Raw genomic sequence first — 27,776 nt, 5'->3', positions numbered from 1 at the left:
AATGTTAGGATATAATTTTCTTTATGGTTTAAAATTTAAGATGTGGAAGAGAAGAGAATAGAAGAGAATAAAAGAAAAGGACTAAAAATGTTGCAACAAGTGAAATTCACGTTGGTTTGAGAGGTGCCCAATACAAAACAACTTTTGGAGCCAATGACACATTTGTAATAATTGTTTTTGTTTTTGGAGTATTCCCAACACAATATGGGTACGGCAGTAAGGAATACCTTAATTTTTTTCGAAGCTAAAATGAAACTCGAAATGTGTACCGAAAGTATATTCCTTTGAGTCAACGGATCTTCGTAGCTTCATAGGGAACTGTTTAACTTTAACTTATACCCGTTGGATCTCATTTCATTCTTACACTAAAACCCGACCGTTAGAAAATTCTCTAACTTGAAATAAAAAAAACCAACCGTTGCACATAACCTGTCCCTTTCATCACTCTCAAAATTCAAATTATCCGACCGTTATTAACAAAAAAAACCTCTTCTCAAAACTTTTGCATATAGTTTAAACTTCCTCTTCTCTTCTTCATACCATTTCTCTATCTCAAGCTTCAATTTGTCAATTTGTGAAAAATGGTTCAACAAATGGCTTCTTCTTCTTCTTCTTCCTTAAACTCTCCTGTAAAGATTACAGTTTCTGCTGCTGGTGGACTTAGAAGTATGGGGTTAACTAGTCCAATTCGACGTACTTCTTTATCTAACAATCCGAATTCACCTCTTAGTAGTAGAGTAAATAGGACTACTACTGCTACTTCAAGTGGGGGTAGATATAATTCGATGTCGAAAGAAGACACAACTGAAGATATTACATCTGAGTTTGTTACTTACACAGTTCATATTCCACCTACACCTGATCGACAACCAATGTCCGTTTCTCAAACTAGTCTTCCTGAAAACCCAGAAAGGAGTTATATCTCAGGTACTCTTTTTACAGGTGGATTTAATTCTGTTACACGTGGTCACGTTATCGAGAGCTCGATGGAGCAACCCCAGAGTTTGAAATGTAATGGAATGGTATGTGGGATGAAAGGGTGTGATGAAGAAGCATTTCAAGGTGAAAGAATGCCATGTGAGTGTGGTTATAATATTTGTAGAGATTGCTATTTGGAGTGTGTTGGAGTTGGGGGTGGACATTGTCCTGGTTGTAAAGAGCCTTATAAAGATGTAAGTGATGTAAGTGATGATGAAATAAAGTCTGAAGCTGATGATCAAGCTTTTCCATTGCCTTCTATGGCGGAATTTAGACCAGATAAAAGGCTTTCCCTAGTGAAATCTTTTAAATCACCTCATAATCCTCCCGATTTTGATCATACTCGTTGGCTTTTCGAGACGAAAGGGACTTATGGTTATGGAAATGCTGTATGGCCTAGAGATGAGTTTGGTAGTGGTTCTGGGGTTAACGGGTTCGAATATCCACCTGATTTTGGAGAAAGATGCAGAAGGCCTTTGACAAGGAAGGTGTTCGTTTCTGCTGCAATTCTCAGTCCTTATAGGTAACAATAGATTAGAACATTTATTTTATTTTGAACTAGTTGAGTACTTAATCAGGTTTATTATAGTCTTTCACCTTTGATTTGAAGAAATGAATATAGTGCTACCTATTTGCTTCTCAAATTAAGCTAATTTATTACTGGCATAAGTAAACCTGAAATTCTGGTAGTAGTTCACATTAGTATCCAAAAGTGCTTATGGTGATTATTTTGAAATGTAAAAGTTGGAGCATTCTCAAGAAAAATTTAGAACTAGTTTAGTACTCAGCTATGTTTAAGAAGTATTTTACTTTAATTTGAAGAAATTTAATGGTAAGTCTTTTGTAGAGTTTCTAGTATAGAACTACCTGTTTGTTCTAAATTTCAAATGGAACTAGTTTGTTACTAGAGTAACTTACCTGAGTTTTGTACTTGGTTACATGAGTATTCAACAAGTGTTTATGGTTTTCCCCCTTTTACAGATTGCTTATGGTGATTCGTCTGGTGGCACTTGGGTTTTTTCTAACCTGGAGAATCCGACATCCCAATCGTGATGCAATGTGGTTATGGGGGATGTCGATTGTGTGTGAGCTTTGGTTCGCGTTTTCGTGGCTTCTTGATCAGCTTCCCAAGCTTTGTCCTGTGAATAGAGTAACTGACCTGTCCGTTCTGAAAGATCGATTTGAATCCCCTAGCCTTCGTAATCCAAAAGGAAGGTCTGATCTTCCAGGAATTGACATCTTTGTATCGACAGCAGACCCAGAGAAAGAGCCTCCTCTTGTCACAGCGAATACAATACTTTCCATACTTGCTGTTGAATATCCTGTTGAAAAGCTGGCTTGCTACTTATCTGATGACGGAGGATCTCTTTTAACATTTGAAGCGCTTGCAGAAACAGCTAGCTTTGCTAGGGTTTGGGTTCCTTTCTGTAGGAAACATGGGATAGAACCAAGAAATCCAGAGGCCTACTTTGGGCAGAAACGTGACTTCCTAAAGAACAAAGTTCGACTAGATTTTGTAAGGGAGAGGAGAAAGGTGAAGAGAGAGTATGATGAGTTCAAAGTGAGGATAAATTCCTTGCCTGAGTCCATAAGGAGAAGGTCTGATGCATACAATGCTCATGAAGAGCTACGAGCAAAGAAGAAACAGATGGAATTAGGGGGCAGCCTTTCGGAAACGATAAAAGTTCCAAAGGCCACATGGATGTCGGATGGTGCCCATTGGCCAGGAACTTGGTCATCTGGTGAAACAGACCACTCAAGAGGCGACCATGCAGGCATAATTCAGGTATAATAGTTTAATGCTACTAACATTGATTTGTCAATAGTTTTTTTTTCCATTGTGTTGTAACTCATATTTTATATGTTGTGTTTTTTTGTCAGGCAATGCTAGCTCCACCTAATTCAGAACCAGTTAGTGGAACTGAAGCAGATAGTGACAATTTAATTGACACCACAGAAGTTGATATTCGACTGCCGATGCTTGTCTATGTATCACGAGAGAAAAGACCAGGCTATGATCACAACAAGAAAGCAGGAGCCATGAATGCCTTGGTTCGAACAAGTGCAATTATGTCAAATGGCCCATTTATCCTGAATCTCGACTGTGATCACTACATATACAACTCCGCAGCTCTGAGAGAAGGAATGTGCTTCATGCTTGATAGAGGTGGTGATAGGATTTGTTACGTACAATTCCCTCAGAGATTTGAAGGAATTGATCCTAATGATCGCTACGCGAACCACAACACAGTATTTTTTGATGTAAGCATGCGGGCGCTTGATGGACTGCAGGGTCCTATGTATGTTGGGACAGGCTGCATATTCCGGAGAATCGCTTTGTATGGTTTTAGTCCTCCAAGAGCTACAGAACATCATGGGTGGTTTGGTAGGAGCAAAATTAAGCTGTTATTGAGAAAAGCCAAGGCCGAGAAGAAGGAATTGGATGAAATGGCTGTGCCTATTATTGATGATCACAATGATGATGATGCAGAGATCGAATCTCTTCTTCTCCCAAGGAGGTTTGGAAACTCCACCACACTGGTGGCATCTATTCCAGTAGCTGAATACCAAGGAAGACTGCTTCAAGAACTGCAAGGAAAGGGTAGCCATGGTCGTCCAGCTGGTTCTCTTGCAGTGCCTCGTGAGCCATTGGACGCTGCAACTGTCGCTGAGGCAATAACTGTGATATCTTGCTTCTATGAAGACAAAACTGAGTGGGGTCAAAGGGTGGGTTGGATCTATGGTTCAGTGACGGAAGATGTTGTTACAGGTTATCGGATGCATAATAGAGGTTGGCGATCAATCTACTGTGTCACCAAGAGGGATGCATTCCGAGGAACAGCTCCAATTAACTTAACAGACCGGCTCCACCAAGTCCTCCGCTGGGCAACTGGCTCAGTAGAGATATTTTTCTCTAAAAACAATGCTCTCTTTGCCAGCCCCAGGATGAAATTCTTGCAGAGGATTGCCTACTTCAACGTGGGGATGTACCCTTTCACCTCAATCTTCATCCTTGTGTACTGCATTCTGCCAGCACTCTCCCTCTTCACAGGCCAGTTTATAGTGCAGTCCCTCAGTGTGACTTTCCTTGTGTTCTTGCTGCTGATCACAGTCACATTATGCTTGCTTGCCATTCTTGAAATTAAGTGGTCAGGGATCACACTCCATGACTGGTGGAGAAATGAACAGTTCTGGTTGATTGGTGGTACTAGCGCTCACCCAGCTGCTGTGTTGCAAGGGCTACTTAAAGTAATTGCTGGAGTTGATATATCCTTTACCTTGACATCTAAGTCTGCCACGCCAGAGGAGGGAGACGATGAGTTCGCAGACTTGTATCTGGTGAAATGGAGCTTTTTAATGGTTACTCCAATCACGATAATGATGGTGAACATGATCGCAATTGCAGTGGGGGTGTCAAGAACCATGTATAGCACATTCCCACAGTGGAGCAAGCTTGTTGGAGGAGTATTCTTTAGCTTCTGGGTGCTATGTCATCTGTACCCGTTTGCTAAGGGATTGATGGGGAGAAGGGGGAAGGTTCCTACAATAGTGTTTGTGTGGTCAGGGTTATTGTCAATTGTCATTTCATTGCTCTGGGTGTACATAAGTCCTCCTTCAGGGAGACAGGACTACATGACGTTTTCGTTCCCGTGAAATCAAGTTCTCTCGAAGCTCCTCAGCTTCCTATTGTAGTTTTTCATTGCTTGTTCTATCTTGTGCCTGGTTTGAAAATAGAATCATCTTGATAATACTCACATTTTGTTTTCAATGAATTAATAGAATCATCTTCTTTACCTTCCTCTTCTCTTTCCCCTCAATGTCATAAACTAGAATTAATACTCACTTATTGGAGCTGTTCTCACTTAATAGAAATATATGCTTTCCAAAAGACACAAAATGTTACTTCGTGTACACAAATAACCCAAACGTATTTAGTTCTATTTGGACGTAAATGTGATCAATGTATTTCATCAAAGTAAAAAATGGAAAAAATAAATAAATTTGGAGGCTACTCAACATATATATATTTTTATGGTTTTAGGTAAAAGATACGATGATTTTGTTATGGGAAAATGCTTATGATTTATGCTTATTACTTCGGTGTGATGTTGAAATACAAAGTTTAGATATAAAAATTAAAATTAAAATAAAAATAGAAATTGAGAGTTTAGAGAAAGAGGTGAAAGCTAAAAATGTCGTCTTCTTTTTCAAGTATTTCCACCTGTGGTTAGTGAAGAACCTATTGAACGAAATATTGCTTTGGACGCATATGATTTTTCCTACCCAAAGGCTAAAACCTTATTATTATTATGTTTGCTCTTCTTCTTCAACATCTCTACATTTTTTTCTTTGCATTTCTTGATATTTCACAAACATTTATGACTAATTTTGTGTGAGTTTAACTGGGTTTTACTATTTAACTGCAGGATTAGCAACGTTAGAGGATGAGTATAGTAGTATATCTTTCAAAATGAGACTGCCCAAAATTAATAGAGTAAGTTTTTACGATCTCATCATCCTCAATTCTAGCTGTATACTTACTGTTCCATCTACCAATCAGTTTTTTGTTGGCTGTTCTGTTTCAATCGATTGCTTATGACTTTACACTTCCTACTCTATCAAGAGATTGAGCTCGAGTTATTCCGGTGTGCTCCTTGAACTATAAATATGTTAAAATTCATAATTTCTTGAACAAAAAAATCTCATTTGTTTGGTCATTCATGATTACTCCACAATTCTGTCTATTTTTGGTTGCAGATTTTTTTTATAAATTATAATGGTTGGTGGTCTTCTGGTGAATATTGAAAGATTTGCACATTGTTTTTATTCGATTAATCAACACTTACAAACCCATAAAGCAGTTTGTCACCATTCCTGTAAACGTACTTTGTGCCATCTTGGAAGTGTGCCTGGGAGTTCCGAAGTTGAAACCTGTTCAGTTCCTCAATCTAGTTGTCTACAACATTGGTTCAAAAACTGGACTGAATCAAGGAAAAATAAACTCACTGCAAGTACTTTTGCTGGGGCGATTGGGTTCTGGCGTGGACGGAGGGTTAAACTGTGGCAAGAGAAGATTGGTGCAGTTGAGCCTTTCTCCGGAAACCTGGCGACCATTTGGGGCAATATCAAAGAACAGGAAGCACTTGAAAGGTACAAGCTTATAACTGGCAACGTGGTGTTGTTTCCTGAGTTTCAGGTCTATGGTAACAAGAGTCCCGATGATAATTGGCTTGGATGTTCACCTGATGGGGTTGTTGATAATATTGTCTATGGATTGTCTTATCATGGGGTGCTCGAGATCAAGTGTCCATATTTTCACGGAGATAAGCAAAGATCTTACCCATGGTCACGGGTTCCTCTTTATTTTATCCCCCAAGCACAGGGTTTGATGGAGATACTGGATAAAGATTGGATGGATTTTTATTGTTGGACTGTTAACGGGAGTAGTTTATTTAGATTATATCGAGATCAAGCTTACTGGGAGCTTATGGAAGAAGCCCTATCTGATTTCTGGTTTAAGCATGTCCTGCCTGCAAGGGAGCTGTACAGAAAGTCTCCAATCACAAATCCTCTTATTCAGTTGAGATCACTCAAGCCAGCTCCCAGACATGAGCTTTGTCCTGCCATCGTTGATGCAAGCAAATACCTTGTGGACGACTCAGTATTATTGATGCGGGAAATACATGGAAAATTGCAAATGAGAGCATCTCGGGATTTTCATCAGTTGGAATATGAAGAAATGCAAAGTGATAATATGAGAAAGCATTGGTTGCAGAAGGACCAAGTCGTAGCGGTGTAGGCTTGTTATACAAAGACTGTGAAGTGATATACTGTTTTCTACAACTTCCATATTGACTAGGTAAACAGAGTTGAAAGAAAATGCAATCAAAATTCAGTGCAGAAGTAATTAATGGGGAGTGACATGGAATCGACTTTTCTCTGTAGGTGTGTGCAGTCACATGCTTGGTCATTATTAACTACATTATAGGTGCTTTCATCTTATATCTCGTTATTGAAGGAGCTATAGATGGGAATCTCCTTGGCACGTCAGACTTTAGAGCGAACCAGAGAGAATTGGGCAGAGATGCGTAGATTGCGTGGGGATTGGAGACCATACTTTAACCCATGTAAGAGTACCTGGCTGTCTGCTTTCTTAATAACTGTTAGCATTTTTTGTTCTTTCAAAAGTACCAAATGTTCTACTTTTAAAAATCTTCTATTCAAATTGTTTCCTTTGCTATAAAATATCAACAGTTTGTGCTGTTTGAATTATTTGAAGATCCAGATTGATGCTGTCGTTAAAATTAACCATTAGGTTGGGGGGGGGGGTGGGGTGGGGTTGGAGAGAAGAAGAAGAGACATATACATCCTTTTGTCCCTTGGTGTTTGAAATGATTTTATTACCTCTGATGATATCTTCTGGGAGTTGGTGTAGTTGTGGAGTTGACACTTGTTAGGTTTATTGAATAATTTCTTTCTTTGCAAGGTGCTCCAAGTTGGGCGTTATCAACCTTGCCTCCCATTATGTTCTCCGAAGATATTTCTAGGTTCCGCTACACCAATCCCACAGGCCACCTTTCTGGTCTTTGCATCTCCAGGATTGTATCTGAGTGCTTTTGCCTTGGACTCCCTAATGTTCGTTGGTTTGTTCTCTGTGATGATGACACTATTTTTAATCCTGACATCCTTGTCAACGTACTTAACAAGGTATGATTCATCCGAGATGGTTTACATTAGAAGTCCATTTGAGAGCCATTCTGCCAACACTTATTTTACTCATTCTATGGCTTTCGGTGGCGGCGGAATCGCCATTTGCTATCCTCTTGCCCAGGCCATTTCTGAGATACAGGACGAGTGTCTTGAGCATTATCCTATGCTTTACAGCAGTGATGATCGTCTCCACGCTTGCATTGCCGAACTTGGAGTTCCTTTAACCAGAGAACATGGTTTCCATTAGGTATGTAATTTTATTTGTACTGCACACTAAAAGTACTAACACAGGCATACTTGACAAATAACAATTACTTATTATTGTACCTGACAAAAAATAATAATATATAATAGAGCTACTTGCCTACTTGTTATTGCATTTGCAAGCTCTGTGTGAGAATTCAACTCAAAAGTGATCAACTCTTTTTTTGATTTGCAAACACTGAGGGAGAGTTAAGTTGGAATTATTTTTCTTCTTACAGTGGGATATTAGAGGGAATGCTCACGTTCTTCTATCTACACACTCTATTGCTCCTTTTGTCTCGATTCACCATATTGAAGCTGTTGGCCCTTTTTACCCTGGGTTGAGCTCTCTTGAGAGTCTGAAGCTCTTTACAAAAGCAATGAAAATCGACCCCAAGAGCTTTCTGCAGAGGTCCATCTGCTGTGATCATGTGTGGCGGGTAACATTCTCAGTTTCACTGGGTTATGTCGTTCAAGTCCACCCATATATTGTGCTTCCCCGAGAGTTGGAGAGGGCTGAGCAGACATATTCAGCTTGGAACAAGATTAGCCACCCTAATGAGTTCAATTTTGACACAAGACTTACCCATAGATCAGTTTGTAAAAATCCAGTTATCTTCTACTTGAAAGATGCTTGGAAAGAAGGAAATGCCACTGCAGGTTCGTATTTGTGGGCCAAAGGGAGTGATGGTCTTAAAAGAAGAGTCTTATGCTTTCCGAGATCTCCTCCACTGCCTCACGTGCAGAATATCAGCGTGGTGGGATATCCACTCAGCAAAAATTGGCATGTGGTGTGTTTCTCTTTCACAATCTTTGTCATGAATACTGTTATCTTGTTTTAATGTGGACAGTCTTTGGAACATTTCGGATTTCGTATTTCACTCTGTGTTCTCAACTAGGTCCCACGAAGGCTGTACTGCAAAGTTAACCAAGCAAATGATGGAGTTCTCACATTAACAGTTTGGCAGTGTGAAAGGGGAGCTTTCAATTCTATTTTTTTTCTTCTGTATGAATGGCAAATGGGACGCTCGGAACATTTACTGCACTTATCACTGGTATGATGTATTTTTGAAGATTTTAATGTTTTTAAGTGCCTTTGTTCTCCTTCCTGTTCTGTTGTGGTTTCTGTCATCTGAATTTTGGCATTCCAAAGGGCCTTACCTCCCGGTTATGATATACCAGTGGAAGTTACAGTGTACACAGTTGGGTCACATACATCAAGCATGCAGACCTCAAGCTCAAAAATCTTAGTCTTCGCCTTCATTTTTCGTTTGTAAAGTATATAATTATTAACTAGGATCTCATGTTTGGAAATTGCATGAAATGAAACATACTGTTATCTGTTATTATACTGACTGTTATTGATGATAAGATTAGTCACTTTTATTATTTAATTATGAGATATCAGCTGTTTTAAGGTTTTTCTAATGGAGAAATAGTGAAGTTAGTTTGCCCACTCGGAAAGATTTTGACAGAATTTATTGGTGTGATAGTTCAGCATAATATGTTGTTTTGTCGAACAAAGCTTGGTAACTAGTTTTGATTATGTATAGCATTAAAAAAAACATCCTTTCTTTCAATGGATTCAGAGTCAAAGTTATTCATGTGGGCATGGCAATCAAGGGTTATGAACTTTGATGTTTTAAACAACACAATGTTGTTGATGCTCAAGTATGGTTAGGGCAACTGATGATATTCATATTTATGATCATATTAAGTTACTGAGCAAAAAATATGATTATTCTAAGTCATGGTTTAGAGATCCATTTTCTGGTTGAATGTCTTGGATGGACCCTTTTTGAACCACCGGTTCTAACAAAAACAATTTTTTTTTCTTTGTCTTCAAAGACACCAAATCATCTTTTACCAAAGATGAGTTATCTCTTTCAGAGAGGAAATGTTAAGGTCTGTGATTGTCGAGCTTTTCTTATACTCACTTCCATTTCAAATAACATGCGGTTCTTTAGATTCTCTTTGTCAAGCTTTTCTTATTCCCACTTCCATATAAAATAAACTTTTTCTATGGTCAGGACAAATATATTTCTATCACTAATTGTGTTTTTGTCCACGAAACGTACTCCACGTTTCCACTAAACTTTTACAAAGTGACTGCGACATACCGTGGCAGTGACGAAGCTAAGCTTCGTGTGCTGATTTCAGTGTTATTGTTTTAGTTTGTATCTTTTGGTTTTAAAGTGACTCGAGACGTACCTTACACCATTTAGTGGTGCATCTCGTAGGAATTTGACACCACATAAGCTATAGATGATCTTGTTATCTGAACCTGTTAAGGAAAATTAGAAGTGTGTTAATTTGAAACAATTTATCTGTTGAGCTGCAGTTCCATATGAACCTCATAAGTGGTTCTTTTATTCTTGTGATGTACATTGTGCGGTAATTGTTTACTTGCATATGGGTCTTTCGCTGCTCTGTATATCCTCGGAGCTTGTAAGATCTTTTAATGATAAATCCCATCCGTTGATATCAGGAAGCCATTTTGCTGATTGATTCCATTGTACTCTATTGTTTGATTCCATTGTAGAAGCTCAAATGTTTTTAACTAACAAAACTTAAAGCAACAAAAGAAGATGTTCAAGTTGGGCAAAAGGTATATTCTGGTCAGTTTTATTCCACATTCTGTCACTTGATTGTCTAACTGGCATCTCAGATCACATTAAGTGGATCTAATGGTTGCATAGCAGCAAACTTAAATGACAGAGGGCTCATGTGTTGCAAGAAGAAGGCCCAAACTTTGAAAGAAGGTTAGTCCACAGTTATCAGATGATGTTGTACGATTTTCCTATATATTTTTGTATTTAGTGCATGATGTATCCAGAGAACTCTGCTGACAATATATGGAATTAGGAAAATTCAAGCAAACACCAAGGAGTGTTTGCTGAAGGAAAATAGTTTAGGTTTTGGTACAATGAATGCCAGGCTATGATCACAACAAGAAAGCCGGAGCCATGAATGCCTTGGTTCGAACTAGTGCAATCACGTCAAATGGCCCATTTATCCTGAATCTTGACTGTGATCACTACATATACAACTCCGCAACTCTGAGAGAAGGAATGTGCTTCCTGCTTGACAGAGGTGGTGATAGGATTTGTTATGTACAATCCCCTCAGAGATTTGAAGGAATTGATCCTAATGATCGCTACGTGAACCACAACACAGTATTTTTTTTTATGTAAGCATGCGGGTGCTTGATGGACTGCAAGGTCCTATGTATGTTGGGACAGGCGGCTGCATATTCTGGAGAATTGCGTTATATGGTTTTAGTCCTCCAAGAGCCACAGAACATCATGGGTGGTTTGGTAGGAGAAAAATTAAGCTGTTATTGTGAAAAGCCAAGGTCTAGAAGAAGGAATTGGACGAAATGGTTGTGCCTATTATTGATGATCAGAATGATGATGATGCAGAGATCGAATCTCTTCTTCTCCCCAAGGAGGTTTGGAAACTCTACCACAGTGGTGGCATCTATTCCCAAAGCTGAATACCAAGGAAGGCTGCTTCAAGAATTGCAAGGAAAGGGTAGTCATGGTCGACCTGCTGGTTCTCTTGCAGTGCCAAGTGAGCCATTGGATGCTGCAACTGTCGCTGAGGCAGTAACTGTGATATCTTGCTTCTATGAAGACAAAACTGAGTGTGGTCAAAGGGTGGGTTGGATCTATGGTTTGCTGGAAGCTAGGTTACATTGACACGGGTAGGTGTGTCCGTATCAGACACGGATACGAATTGTCGGACACGGCAAAATATCAAAATTTGAGGTAAATTACATACAATATGTGTCCGACACGGACATGTGGATACGTATCCGACACGGATTTTTTTCAAAATATGGTGTGCCCATGTAACCTAGGCTAGAAGATGTTGTTACAGGTTATCGGATGCATAACAGAGGTTGGAGATCAATCTATTAATTGTGTCACCAAGAGGATGCATTCTGAGGAACAGCTCCAATTAACTTACCAGACCGGCTCCACCAAGTCCTCCGCTGGGCAACTGGCTCAGAAGAGATATTTTTCTCCAAAAACAATGCTCTCTTTGCCAGCCCCAGGATGAAATTCTTGCAGAGGATTGCCTACTTCAATGTGGAGATGTGCCCTTTCACCTCAATTTTCATCCTTGTGTTCTTGCTACTGATCACAGTCACATTATGCTTGCTTGCCATTCTTGAAATTAAGTGGTCAGGGATCACACTCCATGACTGGTGGAGAAATGAACAGTTCTGGTTGATCGCTGGAACTAGTGCTTACCCAGCTGTTGTGTTGCAAGGGATACTAAACGTAATTGCAGGAGTTGATATATCCTTTACCTTGACATCTAAGTCTGCCACACCAGAGGAGGGAGACGACGAGTTTGCAGACTTGTATCTGGTCAAATGGAGCTTTTTAATGCTTGCTCCAAGTACGATAATGATGGTGAACATGAGCGCAATTGCAGTGGGGGGTGGTAAGAAACCATGTATGGCACATTCCCACAGTGGAGCAAGCTTGTTGGAGGAGTATTCTTTAGCTTCTGGGTGTTGTGTCATCTCTACCCGTTTGCAAAGGGATTGATGGGGAGAAGGGGGAAGGTTCTACAGTAGTGTTTGTGTGGTCAGGGTTGTTGTCGATTGTCATTTCATTGCTTTGGGTGTATATAAGTCCTCCTTCAGGAGGCAGGACTACATGACGTTTTCGTTCCGTGAAAGTTCTTTCATTGCATTTCAGTTAAACATAGCGAAGCTCCTCAGCTTCCTATAATAAATGTAGGGTTAGTTAGTGTTACCCCCCACTAGATGAGCCAATTAGGATCCCCCCCCACTAGATGGGCAATTAAGGTCTCCCCCCAAATACACACAAAAACAACACGGTCAACCCAATTTCCCCATCTAGGGGTGTAATACTAGTTAACCCTAAACCCATAAATGTAAACGAAGTCCTTAGCTTCCTATTGTAGTTTTTCATTGCTTGTTCTATATGTGGACAATGAAAATAGAATCATCTATACTCTTGTACCACATTTTGTGAGCAGTTGATAGAATCATCTTGTTTACTTTTCTCTTCTTCCTCTCTTTCCCCTCAATGTCATAAACTTGAACTGAGATTAACTTGTAAATATGCAAACTAATTGGAGCTGTTCTCAATACAGGGACAGGAATTCTCATAACCGGATTATCCGTTTGCGGACATGTTATATAGTCTCTTGACGCAGCTTATTTAGTGTCTTGAACAGCTTATTTAGTGTCTTGCCCACGACCATATAATAAGTGTAAATGAAAAAGTTGTTTAAGACACTATATAAGTTGTCCAAGACACTAAATAAGCTGTCCAAGACACCATGTCCGTTAATGGATAATCCGTTTAAGAGAAGGCCTGGTTCTCAATATATTTACTTTGCATTCCTGGGTAGTCATGAAGTTGCACAAATGATTTTCTTTCTCAGCATTTCTTATCGGTCCCTCTGTACAGTGATTATATATGATCTTTTTGCACATCTATAATTCTTCAAACTCTTTGGTGCTCTGCTGGAAAGAAATATTACATTTTGGTCATGGCACAGAGTTGAGGTTCTACAGTTGATTTGCAAACATAGCTGCATCTCCAACATATTTGTTGTCTCATGCTTCCTGTGTTATCCCCAACTGAGCTAGGCTCAAACTCAAATAGGGCCGATGTATCGGTAAGTTTGTGCTTGGAAACCTGTTTGAAAGGAATGTGCTATTTAAACAAGTAGATGGTGTTCTTAGATTTCTTAATCCTGATCAGCTGATAATTTTACAGTTCCCTTTTTCTACATATGGTGTTCATCTCCGTGGAAGATAATTAACTGATTCCCAATGTATCAAGCCTACATTGCCTTGGCCGAGAGTCCTGAGCTAGGCGTGGTTGTTGACTTGTTGCTGATTACTACTTTACCCAATATATGCTGATAATTGCACTGTTAGACAACCAAAGATATAGTGCCATGATGTAACTAAGGCATCCGCTAAATAATGCAGCGCAGATACACTGTCATGCTTTAGAAGACGAAGAAATATGGAGGACTTAATGGCTAAAGCTACAAGACTAAACAGGACTTGAAAGCGAACGTCTATTCCAATTTACAAATTTCTAATAGGCACGAGCGAGAATTCATCCCAAAGTTATCCTAAAAGCCAAAGCATGAAGGATATAACATCCTAAGCACCATTAAAAATACGGGAATGAAAGAATTTTCCGCCTCAATAGTGTCTGACAATGTTTTAACTGCCTAAAGATCAATAGTAACGACTAATCAATTATCTGGTTCATATTACCTTCATAGTTCTTGTTGATCACACTCAAGATGAGCCAAGTAAAACATTTTAGTCAGTTTGTGTATAGTTAGAAACATGTTTGAAAGGAAGGTGCTATCTAATGAGTAGATGAAATCATATTCTTGGCCAGCTGAAGAAATTAGACCAGTTCAAACACCGAGTAATCCCCTAATTCAGCAAATGACCTTCGACTTTGTTGAATAGTTAATGAACTAATTCCCGATGTTTCAAGCTTATGTCTGCCTTGGACAAGTCCTGACAGATACTTGCTCGTAGCTGAATTACTTCATTTGACTTCACCCAAGATATGCTGATATTTGTGCCGTTTGACAAGCAATGACATAGTGTAATAATTTCATTAAATACGCAACAAAGAGCGATTGACATTCCTCATTGAGGGGGAGGAATAGAGGACTGATGAAACAAGACCTGGCCAGTTGTGGAGGAGTAGACACGAGCATTTCTTCCCAAAGTTACCCTTCGAAGCACTTATATAACTTCAACTGAAAGGTCTAGTGCCACTGAAGCAGTTAAGGCTACAGTACATAACTATACTGTACTTCCAAATATAACTGAAAAACCTATGATGGACCAGTTTGAAGATAAATTACTCCTGGAATCAAGATAAAAAATCCTGAGGACCATAAGAATATACATGGATGAACTGCCAAAAGATCAGCTAATGTTTTGAATTTTACGGCCTAAAGATCAATTTGAGCGACTAATTAAATATCTGGTTGATCAGTCTGCTGCCTTTTGCAAACATTGCCTTCTATGTGTTTGCACATACTTGGGAATATCAGATGTTTACCTAGCCTACTCCTGGACATGGCTCTTGAAAATGAAAATAATACATGAAAATTGCAAGGTACAAAGCTGTACAAGTTCCCACGTCCTTTAGACAATTGATAAAACATAAATGAATTGGCCGGTCGTCATTATGTGGTGTGGGGTGTAGGAGTGTTGGGTAAGATGGTCCAGAGCAAGAAGATAGTACTCCAGTGATTACATGTTGTTTCAGGCTGTTAGAGGGCCCATGTACTCGTCTCATAGGTCTTCTGTCTTCATGTGTTGTGCGACTTGTGCCCAGTGTCCCAGTATGGAAAAAACAAACATTTCTTCGCATCCCCAATATTTTTTCTTTAGGTTTTGCGAATATGGAAACTATATATATGATTTAAAGGGCACTTAGCAGCTTAGCTAGACAAATAAAATCAGTAATAAAAGTTTAGCTCAATGGCTAGGATTTTATGACTATTGCATTAGAGAATTTAACATTAAACTTTTAGCAAAATTGTTCCATCATTAACAGATGGGATCGATCTACCTAATTCGTTAACAAAGCTCTGTCCTTCACATACATTGCTATCTACTATCCTTTAACGACAAGGAAAACTAGACTCTCAGATGAAACGTCATGTGTAGTGGTGGTTAATGTATTGATGTTTTGTTAGCACCTAACACATCACATAAATTTCCTTCCTTATGGACAGCAATTTCAGCCAACACATCGATGGATACTCTGCTAAGACCTTAATTGATAAACAGAGGCAAGTCTAAAATACGTGTATTTCTCAGAGTTGTTCTCCCCAAGCCATTGAAGAAGTGGTTAAAATCAGATGACTTTCGGCAAATACCAATACATATGCAGGATTATATTACACAGCATGTCTGCATCCAATGACTTCCAACTCCCTGCGTGGTACCTCCGGACAAACAATAAAACAAGCTATATTCCTGCCTTCTCAACTAGTCCAAGCCTAATTTGTGGTTTACTATTCAACGCGTGCTAATGTAACTATGTAATCAAAATGATACTCAACTCAACGCACATTTAGAATCCCAAAAGTTAAAATAAAGTAATGCTCCACTGGAAAAACATGTGATATGTCTCTAGAAAATCCTACCCCATCCATTCTGTTAACATGGTCTAACCAATCATTCACTCTGAATGGAAAGCACTTCTGTGGGTAGATTGGGCACTTCATATCCTCTAATTCAACCACTCAAGCTTCTTACGTCGACTAAATCAAAGAAGTGTGTAGATACACAAATAGGACAGGTGATTAATCTCTTAAGATAGTGGTTAGTAGTGAGACAAGCCTATCAGATTAGATTACATAAACTTTTTAATCTGATTTCTTAATGTAGACTAGGTCCACTGGCAGAAAAGAACTCTATAACTAAAGGAACAGCCAACCATGTGGAACCAACAAAAGCCTAAAAACAACACTTTCAAATCTTTAATAATTTTACTTCTTTTAGACCCATAAAAAAGATTTTTTTTTTTTTCCCCTTTTAATAAATGAATCCCCTTTTAACATCTCAGCCTAAAGCCAAAGTATACAATTCTGAATACTCTAGATGGGGGAAGGAATCAGTCCCCCTCTCTCTTTCTCCACTTTGGACCCTTTCTACGCAACGTGGACAGTTGGGTCCATCGGTAGTTGCTTTTATTTTCTTATTCATCAATACCGACCTCATTATTTAATATATTCACAGCTTCAATTACAAGCCAACCAAACAGACCCTAATACAGACAAACAGGGAGATAGTTCACAAGTCCTCTGCCGCTTACACCAATGCTCTTCACCATCACCATCACCATCACCATCACCAATTCACCACCCCCCCCAACCCTCAATTTTACGAAATTACGCTCGCTTACAACATGAAACATACTTTGGATTCTTCTGGAAACATGTAGCTAGGGCCACCCGTGTATTTTCAGTAGTAGACACCATTTTCCTCATTTTTTTACACAACATAACCGACCACACCCCCAACGTTCCATTTGACTAAATTAACCTCAATATTTTATGCACAAGTTGGCTGACACAGTACAGTGACACACCACCCTGTTACGACATTAATCTATGTTGGCTAATTGAGATATTATAAAGGTTAGTCATGTCATTTTTCCCATTTACCAAGAATTGAGTTGTTTCAAAGTCTCAATCTCACTTCTCAATGCCAAAAAGAAAATAAATAATTGAATATTCATTTTTTCTTCCTCCTTTTATTTTCAAATGCATGAATAAATACAATGAAAATAACCTCAAAACACCAAAAACTAACATAAAAAAAAATGAGTAGGTCACAAAAGAAATTAAAAAAAAAAAAAAAAAAAATTACCAGTGACGATGAATCAAGAAATGGGACCATAAAGGTCATAAGGTGCCCACAAAGAGTCTAAAGGACATGGGCGATTTGAGTCAAGTCTAAGCCAAGGTTTACCAGAACCACTCCAATGAAGTAGACTAACCGGACCAGGGTGAAGATCACGACAACTACCGAAACCCATGACATTATCACCACCAAGGCCATGTTGATTCCACCTATGTTCAATCGGCGCCACGTGTCCAGCAAAAACTAACAGAAACGGTGGTAGTGAGCCCAGTTCGTAAATCCTCTCATTCTTCTGAATCTCCATCCACCGTTCGATCTTCTTAGTATACCCAAATTTTCTCCACTTGCTCAAATCCATAACCATCACACCTGTATTAAAATAACAAGGCTTCCTTCCATTGAAAATACCGGCATATTTCTTTTCCAACCAAAACCCATCCCTGAAATATTTCGTAAAATTCGCATGGCAATATTCCGGTGCACCCACTGTCTTCGAACCTAAACTAGTCCCCCAAAGTTTGGAAACATCATCGACGACCACAATATCAGAATCGAGATAAATGACACGATTAACACAAGACTCGAGGATTTCCGCCAAGTAATTTCTCGCATAATTCAATGGCTGTTCCAATGCTTGTCGAACCGACGTCGATATCAAATTCTTTACAATCTTCGGATCGAAGAAATAGACTTTGAATTTCAATTCAGGGAAAGTAGACCTTACTAATGCCTCCAGATTCGTATCGGATACGAGAAAATGGAAGAAAATGTTCTCCGGGCATAATGAATGTTGTAGAACTGAATGAACGGCAGCGATCGAGCCGCGTAAGTATTCGACGTCGAGGGTAATTGCGATATGTACTAATGAAGGGTCACATATATTTTTTTGACTAGTGCTAGTACATTGATGGGCATTGTGGAAAGACGTTGATTTACGGAAAGAGAATTTATTTGAAGATCTAATGGCTTCTGCAGGTGGGAAAGATTGTAGAGAAGGTGAAAGAACTATCATTACCATTGCTGCCGTAAAAAAACCCGATAATCTCATTACCCAAAGCATTTTTTTCACTTGGTGTGGGGTGCTTTTTTTCTTGAAATATTTTTTCTTTTTCTTTGATTTGAAATCAGTGATTATGTCTTCAAGTTTTGTGGAAAGAGAAAATGGTAAGAATGTTACCAGTTGGGTTCTTCCTTTGATATCTGCCAGTGTGACAAATGCCCAAATGATTTCCTTCTCCTTCTTCTTCTTCTTTCTAGTGCTACTGTGCGCCGGTGTTTTTATTTGGAGGAGAAGCGGCACAGCAGCACTGGGGGAGTTGAGAGGAGGAAAGAGGGGAATACTGATAAATTTTTTCTTTTTTTCTAGCTTTGCGTTCTATCCACACCATAGAAGTTCCCCCACAATTAAAATTAATATTATTTGTTTCATTATTAAGAAAAGAATATTGCTTTTTATTTAATTTAGTAATTACTAAATTTAAGATTAATGAAATGATTAAGGAGTGAATGAAAAGTTGGAAGCTCTGTTTGTGTTTATCCCAAAGTACCCAAGTTTTATCTTGTAGATACGTTCCACGTGGATTAATCATGCAATTTAGACACGTGCGTAAATCTGGTTTACTGAAGTGGGCCCTATGTGGATGGAGGACTACAGGAGATGTATACATCAGAGAAGTAGGGGAAGATTTATGAGAAAATGATGTGATGGGATTAAAGTTAAACATTCCAGGGACAGGACATTGTTTCATTGCAGTACGAAAGGAGAGGTTTGGAGAGAAGGAATGAAGTTTCCAGCTGTCATTTTGTTTTCTTCTTTGTCAATGACAATTTCTGCGCTTTCATTTACGCAAAATACGAATATGGTACGGAGCTATGCAGCTTTCTTAGATTCTCAATCTATGAGTCTACAAAACTACAGCAAATTTCAGTCTATGGCTATAATTTGAATTTTAGAATCGATTGAATCTTGGATTTTGAGGTTGAAGGGAAGGAAGTTGGTCTTAAAGCATGAGCATGAGCATGAGCATGAGCATGAGCATGTTTGGTTTATTCTTGCTCAAGCCCAAATGAATCGGAACTACGTGAGCTACTCAAGGACCAAAATATCGATATCGGTGTATCCAAAAACTGATATAAATCGGATATATCTATTTTTTTGTGATCAGTCCAAACTATTTAAAATATTGGAAATATAATATTAAAAATATTGGATTTATATTAAAAAATGGTCAAAAAGTCAAACAATATATTTCGTAAATATCAGATATATCGATTATCTCAGCAATATAAAATTTTATATCGGAAATTTCAATATATATCGAGAAAAAAAGAATTCTATATTCAATGGATATATATAAAAAATATCGATATCGGGTACCAAAATACCAATATATATCGACGATATATCGAATATATCGGCGATATTTTGGTCCATGGAGCTACTAGGCTTTCACACATGGGCGGACCCAGTGTATGCAGGGTATTCAAGTGAATACCCTCAAGTTTCTCCCAAAAAAAAAGTAGGCTTAAATGTTTAATATTTAACTTAACCCATTAGTATTTAGCCAAAAAAAAAAATTGGCTCATTAGTTAATGATTTTCAACATTTTGGATTATGGACTCTGTAACTAGGGGTGGCAATGAGTCGTATTGGGTCGAGTTCGTGTCGTGTCATATTTGAGTCACGTGTTAAGAGAGCAAACCCAAACCCGACCTAATTACTAATCGTGTCGAGTTTGTCAAACCCAAACCCAATCCGCCAATATAACGGGTTACCCAACGGGTGACCTGCTAAGCCAGTGGGTTAATTTTAGATAATTTTCGAATCGGATTCACAGACAACCTGTATACAAAATATTTAGTATTTCACAATTTTATTTATTAAATATATATATATATATATATATATATATATATATATATATATATATATATATATTAATTTTCAAAAACAATCTATAATCCAATTACATATCAATGAAAATTGAATAACGAAACATATATTTATCAAATGAATCAATATGATGGCTAATCTTTCTCCTTTTAGTCGTTTATTTTAGTTTGTTAGGATAATGAGATTTTAAAAAATAATGAAACTTATCTTAAAGTAGGTTATACAGGTCACGGGTTGATGACCCGACCTATTAGACCCGAGAACTAATTGGGTCTACTAACGGGTTACTCGGGTTAACATATGTGACCCTAACCCAACCCATTTATTTGACGGGTTCGGCGGGTCAACCCTTAAATGACCCAAAAGCCTTTTTTCCCAACCCAAACCTGCTAATTTTGTGTTGAATTCGTGTCGGGTTAGCGGGTCGTGTATAAAACTGCCACCCTTATCTGTAACGTAGGCCAAGTCAACACTTTTACTTTTACTCCAATGAGTAATTCATTTCGTTTTTTTTCTAGTAAACTTCTCAAATGTTCTCGATTTCTCAATCACCTTCTCTATTATTTGGACATTTTCTCAGATTCATTTATCAAACCATCTCGAATTCTCAATTCAATTTCTCGCGGGTATCATTTTGCTTTTTGAAATCATATGTTTATACTCGTTATTTTTTATTTATTTATTTATTTTACATAACACTAAAGAAAATTTTCATTGTTGAATTTTCGACTTAGCTTGAATACCCTCGACGAAACTCCTGGGTCCGTCCCTGCTTTCACATAATCACATAGATTAATGGGGGAATTAGCGATACCCCCCACATTTAAAGATCTCTTTTGCGATACCCCCCACATTTGAAGATCATTTGCGATACTCCACATTTTCAACTTTCGTCGGTCAATAGTTAGTTGACCGAGTCAAACCGTAAGAAAAAAAAAAGTCGACCTAATTAAATAGTAGAGATTACCAAAATACCCCTCCACTTCGACACAACGGTATGCTACCTATTATGTATCATTCTTACTTTTGTAGACTAAAACTTCCAGTAAATGGTGAGAAGCAAGTGATAATGAGGCTCAACATGATGTTATATAGTATGTATCATCCAGAAAATGATATGCTACATAGTATGTATCATCCTTACTTTGCAAAATTCATCAACTTTTCAAGTAGATCGAGTAATTGAAGCAAGCAACTCGACTGTTTTTTGTGTATGGATTTTTGTGTTTTTTTTTGTCTTTAGAGAATGTGGATTATGGATTCAGTTTATGTAGAGTATATGGATTATGTAGAGTTTTTGGATTCAGTTTTGGATTCAGTTTTTGAAAAGTTGATGAATCTTGCAAAGTAAGAATGATACATATTATGTAGCATACAATTTTCTGGATGATACATATTATATAACATCTTGTTAAGCCCCATTATCACTTGGTTTTCACCATTCTTACTTGAAGTTTTGGTCTGCCAAAGTAAAGATGATACATACTATGTAGCATACCGTTGTCTGGATGATACATACTATGTAACACACTGTTGTGTTGAAGTGGAGGGGTATTTTGCTAACCCCCACTATTTAATTAGGCCATTTTTTTTAACGGTTTGACTTGGTCAACTAACTGTTGACCGACGGAAGTTGAAAATGTGGAAGATATCACAAATGATATTCAAATGTGGGGGATATCGCAAAAGAGATCTTTAAATGTGGGGGTATCGCTAATTCCCCCTAGATTAATGGTTTAATTCATAACCAGATGACATGCTAATCATTCCTGAGTCCTAAGGGCTTTGTTGGTGTTTTGTCTTCGATAAAGAAGTCCAAAACTAGCAATTGCATACATTACTCTGTGATAGTCGTAAGATATTAGTTAATTGTGGTTAGCAAATATATGCAAAATGAGCCAACTCGAGTTAGAGTTCATAGGGCAAAAAAATTACACAATTAACTTTATTGCAGAATCACATCTATGGTGTTCATGGGTCGGTTCCGGTTCAATTTTTACTGGTTTCGATTTCGGTTCTATTTTTAACGGTTCCTATCGGGTTCAGGTCTTTTTTTTTTTTTTTTTTTTTTTATATATTTAGAAAATTGGGATCCATACCCATTAATTAAGTCGGTTCCTGTTCGGGTTTTGGTTATTTCTCTGGCTATACATTATTATTGCTAAAATTACCTTTTTTACTTGTGTAATCGATATTAAAGTTAGTTTTTAGTGCGATAATAATATTTGCCACCGATATTTTTGTCCTCTCAAAAGAAGTAATATATGGTCATAAATTCAATAGTTTTTCAAAGTTTTCTAAAAACTTTAAGTATGTATAATAAATTGTACGTACATGTGTATTTTATGAACATATGTACATTATACTATACTACTATCCGCTATACATACATGCATTATATATACTAGCATAGTGCACACCCTCTGGGCATCAAATTGAACCGGTCTTAGTTTAGACAGACATCAATATATGTTACACACAAAAAGTATAACACTACACAATTAATTAAATTACATTAGTAAAACAGAGTAATTAAGTTAAAAGCACCAACATATAAAGCTTGTTTTTCTAAATGTTTCACTTGAATAACTCTAACATGCACACCATCAGCTCCAATTTTCAGATTGTTATCCTCCGAACAATGAACTTCAACAATTTGAACCTCCGAAAAAAAAGTGTTTGCTCCCAACAGATGTAGTAACTCCATTGCTATCACCTGTTACCTCACTGTATAGAAGACATCAATCTATAACTTGAGTTCCATCAGTGATTTTTTGCCAGTGAATTTGAATGTAGAGTATCAAAAGGCACATTCAACACAACCTCCTGGTATTGCAAAGAAGCATTTTGATTCCCATTAGGAACAGAACTCCGAATTGTTTTAGTTGTCATGTCAATGTCAGTATTATTGCCCTGTTGTTTTGCATGATCTCAAAAATTATACTCTTCCCAGCTACAGATAAAGCGCCTCATAAGAAGAAACAAATGTATAGGAAAAATATTTGATAGTAATCAATTCATTTTACCTTGTTTACACCTTCATCCGAATCAACAAATATGGAGCCCCTAGCTCCCCTAGGAAATTCAACCGGTATCGCCTTAGAAGCTGATAAATAATATAAGTTTTATACAAACGGTGAAATCTGTTACCATAATTGAGTTCTTACTGGGACTATCTCCTATGCAAGGGAACCACCATTTTGAGTAGCAATGCCATGTTAAAAGCTCTGAGCAAAAATGCAATGCCATGTTAGGACTCACATACAAAAATGCAATTCAAAAAAGTAATAATCCACATCAACCAAACAGAAAAACTACACAAAATGAACAACTTGAATCAAATAAGTTGTCTGATGATAATGTTATTGAAAGCAAGGTACCAATAATAAGGAACATCGCTGAGGTCTACACACAAAGCAAGCACAATTAAATATGAGATTTATAGTGCTCTACAAAGCAAGCAACTCTAACCCTTTTTATGCTGCCTAATTAACATTGCATAGAAGTAAAAAAAGATCAGCTCTACATTATAACAACAAATTACAAATTACAAATCTAGGAAAGGAAGTTCAATTAAGCCAAACTTAAATAATACTTAAGTAATTGACAAATAATGCTTCACTTCACCTAAATGAAATCAACACCAGGAAAACTCTAAAGGAAATAATGTATAATCTTCATACGCAAAGGAGTTGCACCAGTTCAAATTTGTTTCTAAGTCCCCAAATCACACCTCTATAGAGTCTTTCTACTTATCAAAGCCATCAATAATGGCGGAAGAGTTGGCAAGTGTGTGACACTATGCCGATTGATAGCTCTAACCATCTCATCTCCATTAAAATTCCTAATAACCACAACATTAGAACACAAAGACCTTTATTGTATACTATTCGATATTATGTGATTAATGCTATTCTGTTATTGACTCCTACGACAGTCTGATGATGCAAAGTAACCAGACAAAAAAACACCATTAAATAGTTATTATTTTAAAAAACAGTCGTTCAATTAATTATTTTAAATAAAACAACAAATATACCTAAACTCAGTTATAACCATAGAAACCATGCATCCCTAGCATATATAAGAAACTATAAGTATTGCTACATATATAATCTGCTATGTCCAAAACTATGCTCATTAGGCTATTAGCGGCAGTTCCTGGTTCATAACTCATTTCATCCAGCAAAAGATGAACACTTAGTCTATGCACATTTTTGGGTTTACGATATATAAAGGTAGGCATTGGTTTCCTTCCCTTCGTACTCTCTCTCTATAGTATTTTCATTTTTATAACGTCTTAATTACTAATTAAATGTATTTATGGTGACGGACAATTCAAAATGATGGCATGGATTTGGTATATATCTCACTCAATGTGTGTAAGAACATGGATGGGGACCAATATTACAGAATTCACATCTAATCTTAAAAAAAAAACAATCTAAAAAAATACCTAAGAGAAAAGAAAGCACTAATATCAACATTTAGGGATTCTAAAGCATTTTATTACCTTTGATAAAATAAGGCTGCTAGTGGCAGCATCAATTATGCATTCATTGAATCTAATGGAATCCACCATTTTCCAACTCACGAATCCCAGAAATGATGGTACCCCCGGGTGATGCAACATCGTCTTTCAAGTTACCCTGTATCCTTTTCTGAGTTAATGCCCATGGCTGCTGCTCCCAAAACCTGTGACATATAAGCAGCAACGTACTAAGAGCAGAATCTTGGTATCATTTAACTAAAGGTCTTGCCATCCAGGGACTTACTGATCCAAGGAGCTAGCAGTAACAAATAATAAGTAACCTTTAAATTCATTTTTCAAAATACTCAAATTGATTACAATAGCTTTGACACTACTAAGTACTACCACAAAGATCCCTTACGGTTTGCAGTTTTCACTTATTGTATGAAAAGCAAGATCTCGGTAAAGACCTGCAACAACTCAAGTTTAGTGAGATTATCATTTTTGTCAACTTTCAATTTCACGCTACTTGCATTGCCTTTCAAATTGTCTACCTTTCAAAAATTGCAATATTTTTTTATCATTAGTATATATACAAATTAAATGAATTTTACTGATAAAAAATAATAATAATTAAAATTTGGCTATCTTTCATGACATTAAATTAACCTGCAGCAACACCATTTTTTTTTTTTTTTTTTTTTTTTTTTTTTTTTTTTTTTAAGATGGAAAATGACAACCCTGAATTGGGTCTGAAAGCCCTAACTAAGTTAACTTGGAAACATGGGCTTAAACCCACCACACACCATTAAGATGTGACGGACACATGGCAAAGGGGTAAGCATTAGTTCATTCCCTTTCTCAGCTTTATCTACATGATCTATCTTGGTACTTTTATGTAAATGGGCCTATATATGGCATGCCTTATTTCCTATTACATCTGTGTATAGATGCATGAGTAGTCTCTAACTCACACAAATTGTTCACTACCAAAGCACGTCTTACCTGTCTCTATGATATGCTCAAACTAAAGGGTGTACTCAATACCCACTTGGGGTTCTAACATGGTTGGGAAGGAGACCGAGAATTCATTTTCTCAATATCGTAAGGCCTAGAACAAAAGCTCCCAACATTGACCCAAAACAGTTATAGTTTTTCAAACATTCCTTATGCACTTAGAAATTTAAAAGTTGAGTAAAATTAGGAGTGATACACAATTTGCAGATTTCCTTAGCACATGAAGCAACAAACTACACATGAAACTATAATGACATAATAAAATGCACATGAGGGAATATTTGTAGAAGTCATATATTACAAATATGGGGATATTTTTTTTTTCTGATGTAGTTACAACACACTTAAATACTTGTACCACATTGTTCATTGTAAACAATTGTTCATTCCGGTTTTGCGAGGACCATGATGTTATTATAGTGGGACCACAAGATCTGAATATAAGTGTATTTACTTGATTTGAATTTGCATTCTGCATTAACTGGGCTGTGAGTGCTTTCAAGGTATAATATTCTACCATGGTCCATGTAGGGAAATATTGGCGACCTTAAAAATATAATGTTGAAGCCAAACGGTATAGTTGTGTGTCTAATATCTTCTTCTTCTTCTCTTGATCAACTTGTAAATGCTCTCAGTACACCTTCTAACATTCCATGTCCTAACACTCTCCCCCCTCTCCCTTTTCTTTTTTCCTCCACTTCTCTTTTCCTCACTGTTCCTCTTTATACTGTCCCTCTTTCCCTTTCTATCCGTTGATCTCACTTCATCCTTCGGTTCATTTTAGCACATCTGTCTCCTAGGGTTCTGCGGCCATGCTGTTGTGCCACCCGTTCCTGTTCTGTTAAGTTGCCTCCTCTTGGACTTTGACCGCTCTGTTTCCACATGCTCCAGTACGGCCCAATCACTTTTGCAGAGCTGCGGCCTACATCCGGTTTTTGGCCTTCTCTTTCTTATACTACCTCGAGCCGCCAGACACGCCACCTCAATAACCCAAAAGGGGTTGATACGGTAATCTCAATGTCCCGCTCTCCTTTTCCCTCTTTCTCTTCCCACTCTTCTTTTTCTACTCCCTCCCTCGCATCATTGTTGTCCACTTTTGTCCTCCCATCCTTTGCTCCGCGGCTTTTTGCCTCGCGTAGGGTTTTGGTCCACCCTTTCACTCCGCGATCTTATCCTGTACACTCGGTTCTGCTGCTTGTCTTACTTCTGCTCCTCTATTCCCAGCTATCTTCTACTCCTGCGTTCCGTTACAGCAGCTTGCATTGGCCCATCGACCAGCAATCCTCGTAGTCGCGAATCCTACCACTACAGATGCCCCTTCTCGGCTTCGCGGCCTCTGAGATTGGCCCGGGGCCGAGAACCTTGTACCTCCTTTCTCTATTTGGATTCGTTTGGTCTTCCCTAGGGGTTTGCACGCGTCACAGGTCACTCATTGCGTGCGCCGCTTCTGTGCCTCCTCGTGTTCTGCACCCCACGTGTCAAGCTCCTAGCGGTTCCCCTATAGTCCCTTCGGTTTCCGCACCTCGGCAGTTACCATTTTACCCTCCCTCTATTTAAACTCCCGCTTTCATTCTTTCCCCCATTTTCTTCCTTTAGCCTTCTCTGTCTTGCTTTCTCCTCCCTTTTCCAACTTCCCTGCGCTTTCTCCCCTGACTTCACTCTCCTTGGCTTGGTTCCGGTCGGATTTTGGCGTCGCTGGACTCAGTTTCAGGTTGGTCTTTTATTGCTCTTATTACTCTTATCGTTTTATCCTCTTTGTTTGCTTCTATCCCTACTTGTCATACTTCCCTTACAACTGTTAGCATCGTTTTTCTCTTCTAACCTGTTCATCTTCCTCTCGATGGCGGCGTCGGCCTCCGAGTCCCCCTCCTCCTCTCCCTCCGCCGACTCTTCACCCTCTAGATCTACTGAGGTGGCTTCTCCACCTCCAGTGGCTGCCACGACGGCCCCCTCTACTTCCGGCCGTTTCCTTGCCCCTTTACTGCCGCCTTCCAGATATCGCAGGCCTAACCTAAAAGCGATTAGGGCTGCCTACGGCATTCCCGCCGGCA

General features: G+C 38.2%; 3 protein-coding genes and 2 pseudogenes across 4 annotated transcripts; 4 read left to right on the top strand and 1 right to left on the bottom strand.

The window, feature by feature from the left end:
• Positions 1–391: 391 nt before the first annotated feature.
• CSLD5 (cellulose synthase-like D5) lies at positions 392–4,772 on the top strand. The gene is made up of 3 exons (XM_086560587.1): positions 392–1,501; positions 1,960–2,764; positions 2,860–4,772. Exons 1-3 carry the CDS (start codon positions 582–584, stop codon positions 4,630–4,632), a joined length of 3,498 nt encoding a protein of 1,165 aa, XP_086416713.1. The 5' UTR covers positions 392–581; the 3' UTR covers positions 4,633–4,772.
• Positions 4,773–5,755: 983 nt separating this feature from the next.
• LOC147498669 (uncharacterized) lies at positions 5,756–6,778 on the top strand. The gene has a single exon (XM_086563314.1). It carries the CDS (start codon positions 5,756–5,758, stop codon positions 6,776–6,778), a length of 1,023 nt encoding a protein of 340 aa, XP_086419440.1.
• On the top strand, positions 6,778–12,978 carry LOC147498668 (uncharacterized; annotated as a pseudogene). The gene is made up of 7 exons (XR_015195536.1): positions 6,778–7,106; positions 7,466–7,686; positions 7,811–7,936; positions 8,172–8,723; positions 8,832–8,987; positions 10,601–10,694; positions 10,798–12,978. The product of XR_015195536.1 is annotated as an uncharacterized LOC147498668 (transcript).
• On the top strand, positions 10,863–13,167 carry LOC147498667 (cellulose synthase-like protein D5; annotated as a pseudogene).
• A 4,037-nt stretch (positions 13,168–17,204) lies between these two features.
• LOC147498666 (putative galacturonosyltransferase-like 7) lies at positions 17,205–18,765 on the bottom strand. The gene has a single exon (XM_086560586.1). The coding sequence runs from the start codon at positions 18,402–18,404 to the stop codon at positions 17,364–17,366; it is 1,041 nt and encodes a 346-aa protein (XP_086416712.1). The 5' UTR covers positions 18,405–18,765; the 3' UTR covers positions 17,205–17,363.
• Between the last annotated feature and the right edge of the window lie 9,011 nt (positions 18,766–27,776).

The sequence above is a fragment of the Coptis chinensis genome, chromosome 5, assembly GCF_015680905.1.
Source record: "Coptis chinensis isolate HL-2020 chromosome 5, ASM1568090v1, whole genome shotgun sequence".
Taxonomy (NCBI): Eukaryota; Viridiplantae; Streptophyta; class Magnoliopsida; order Ranunculales; family Ranunculaceae; genus Coptis; species Coptis chinensis.
This window is presented reverse-complemented; position numbering and strand designations above follow the sequence as displayed.

Bases quoted from the DNA above. Each gene is read 5' to 3' on its own strand.
- CSLD5 (XM_086560587.1), top strand. From the start codon at position 582: ATGGTTCAACAAATGGCTTCTTCTTCTTCTTCTTCCTTAAACTCTCCT. The intron at 1,502-1,959 runs GTAACAATAGAT...CCCCTTTTACAG, and splicing joins GCAATTCTCAGTCCTTATAG to ATTGCTTATGGTGATTCGTC. The intron at 2,765-2,859 runs GTATAATAGTTT...TTTTTTTGTCAG, and splicing joins ACCATGCAGGCATAATTCAG to GCAATGCTAGCTCCACCTAA.
- LOC147498669 (XM_086563314.1), top strand. From the start codon at position 5,756: ATGGTTGGTGGTCTTCTGGTGAATATTGAAAGATTTGCACATTGTTTT.
- LOC147498666 (XM_086560586.1), bottom strand. From the start codon at position 18,404: ATGCTTTGGGTAATGAGATTATCGGGTTTTTTTACGGCAGCAATGGTA.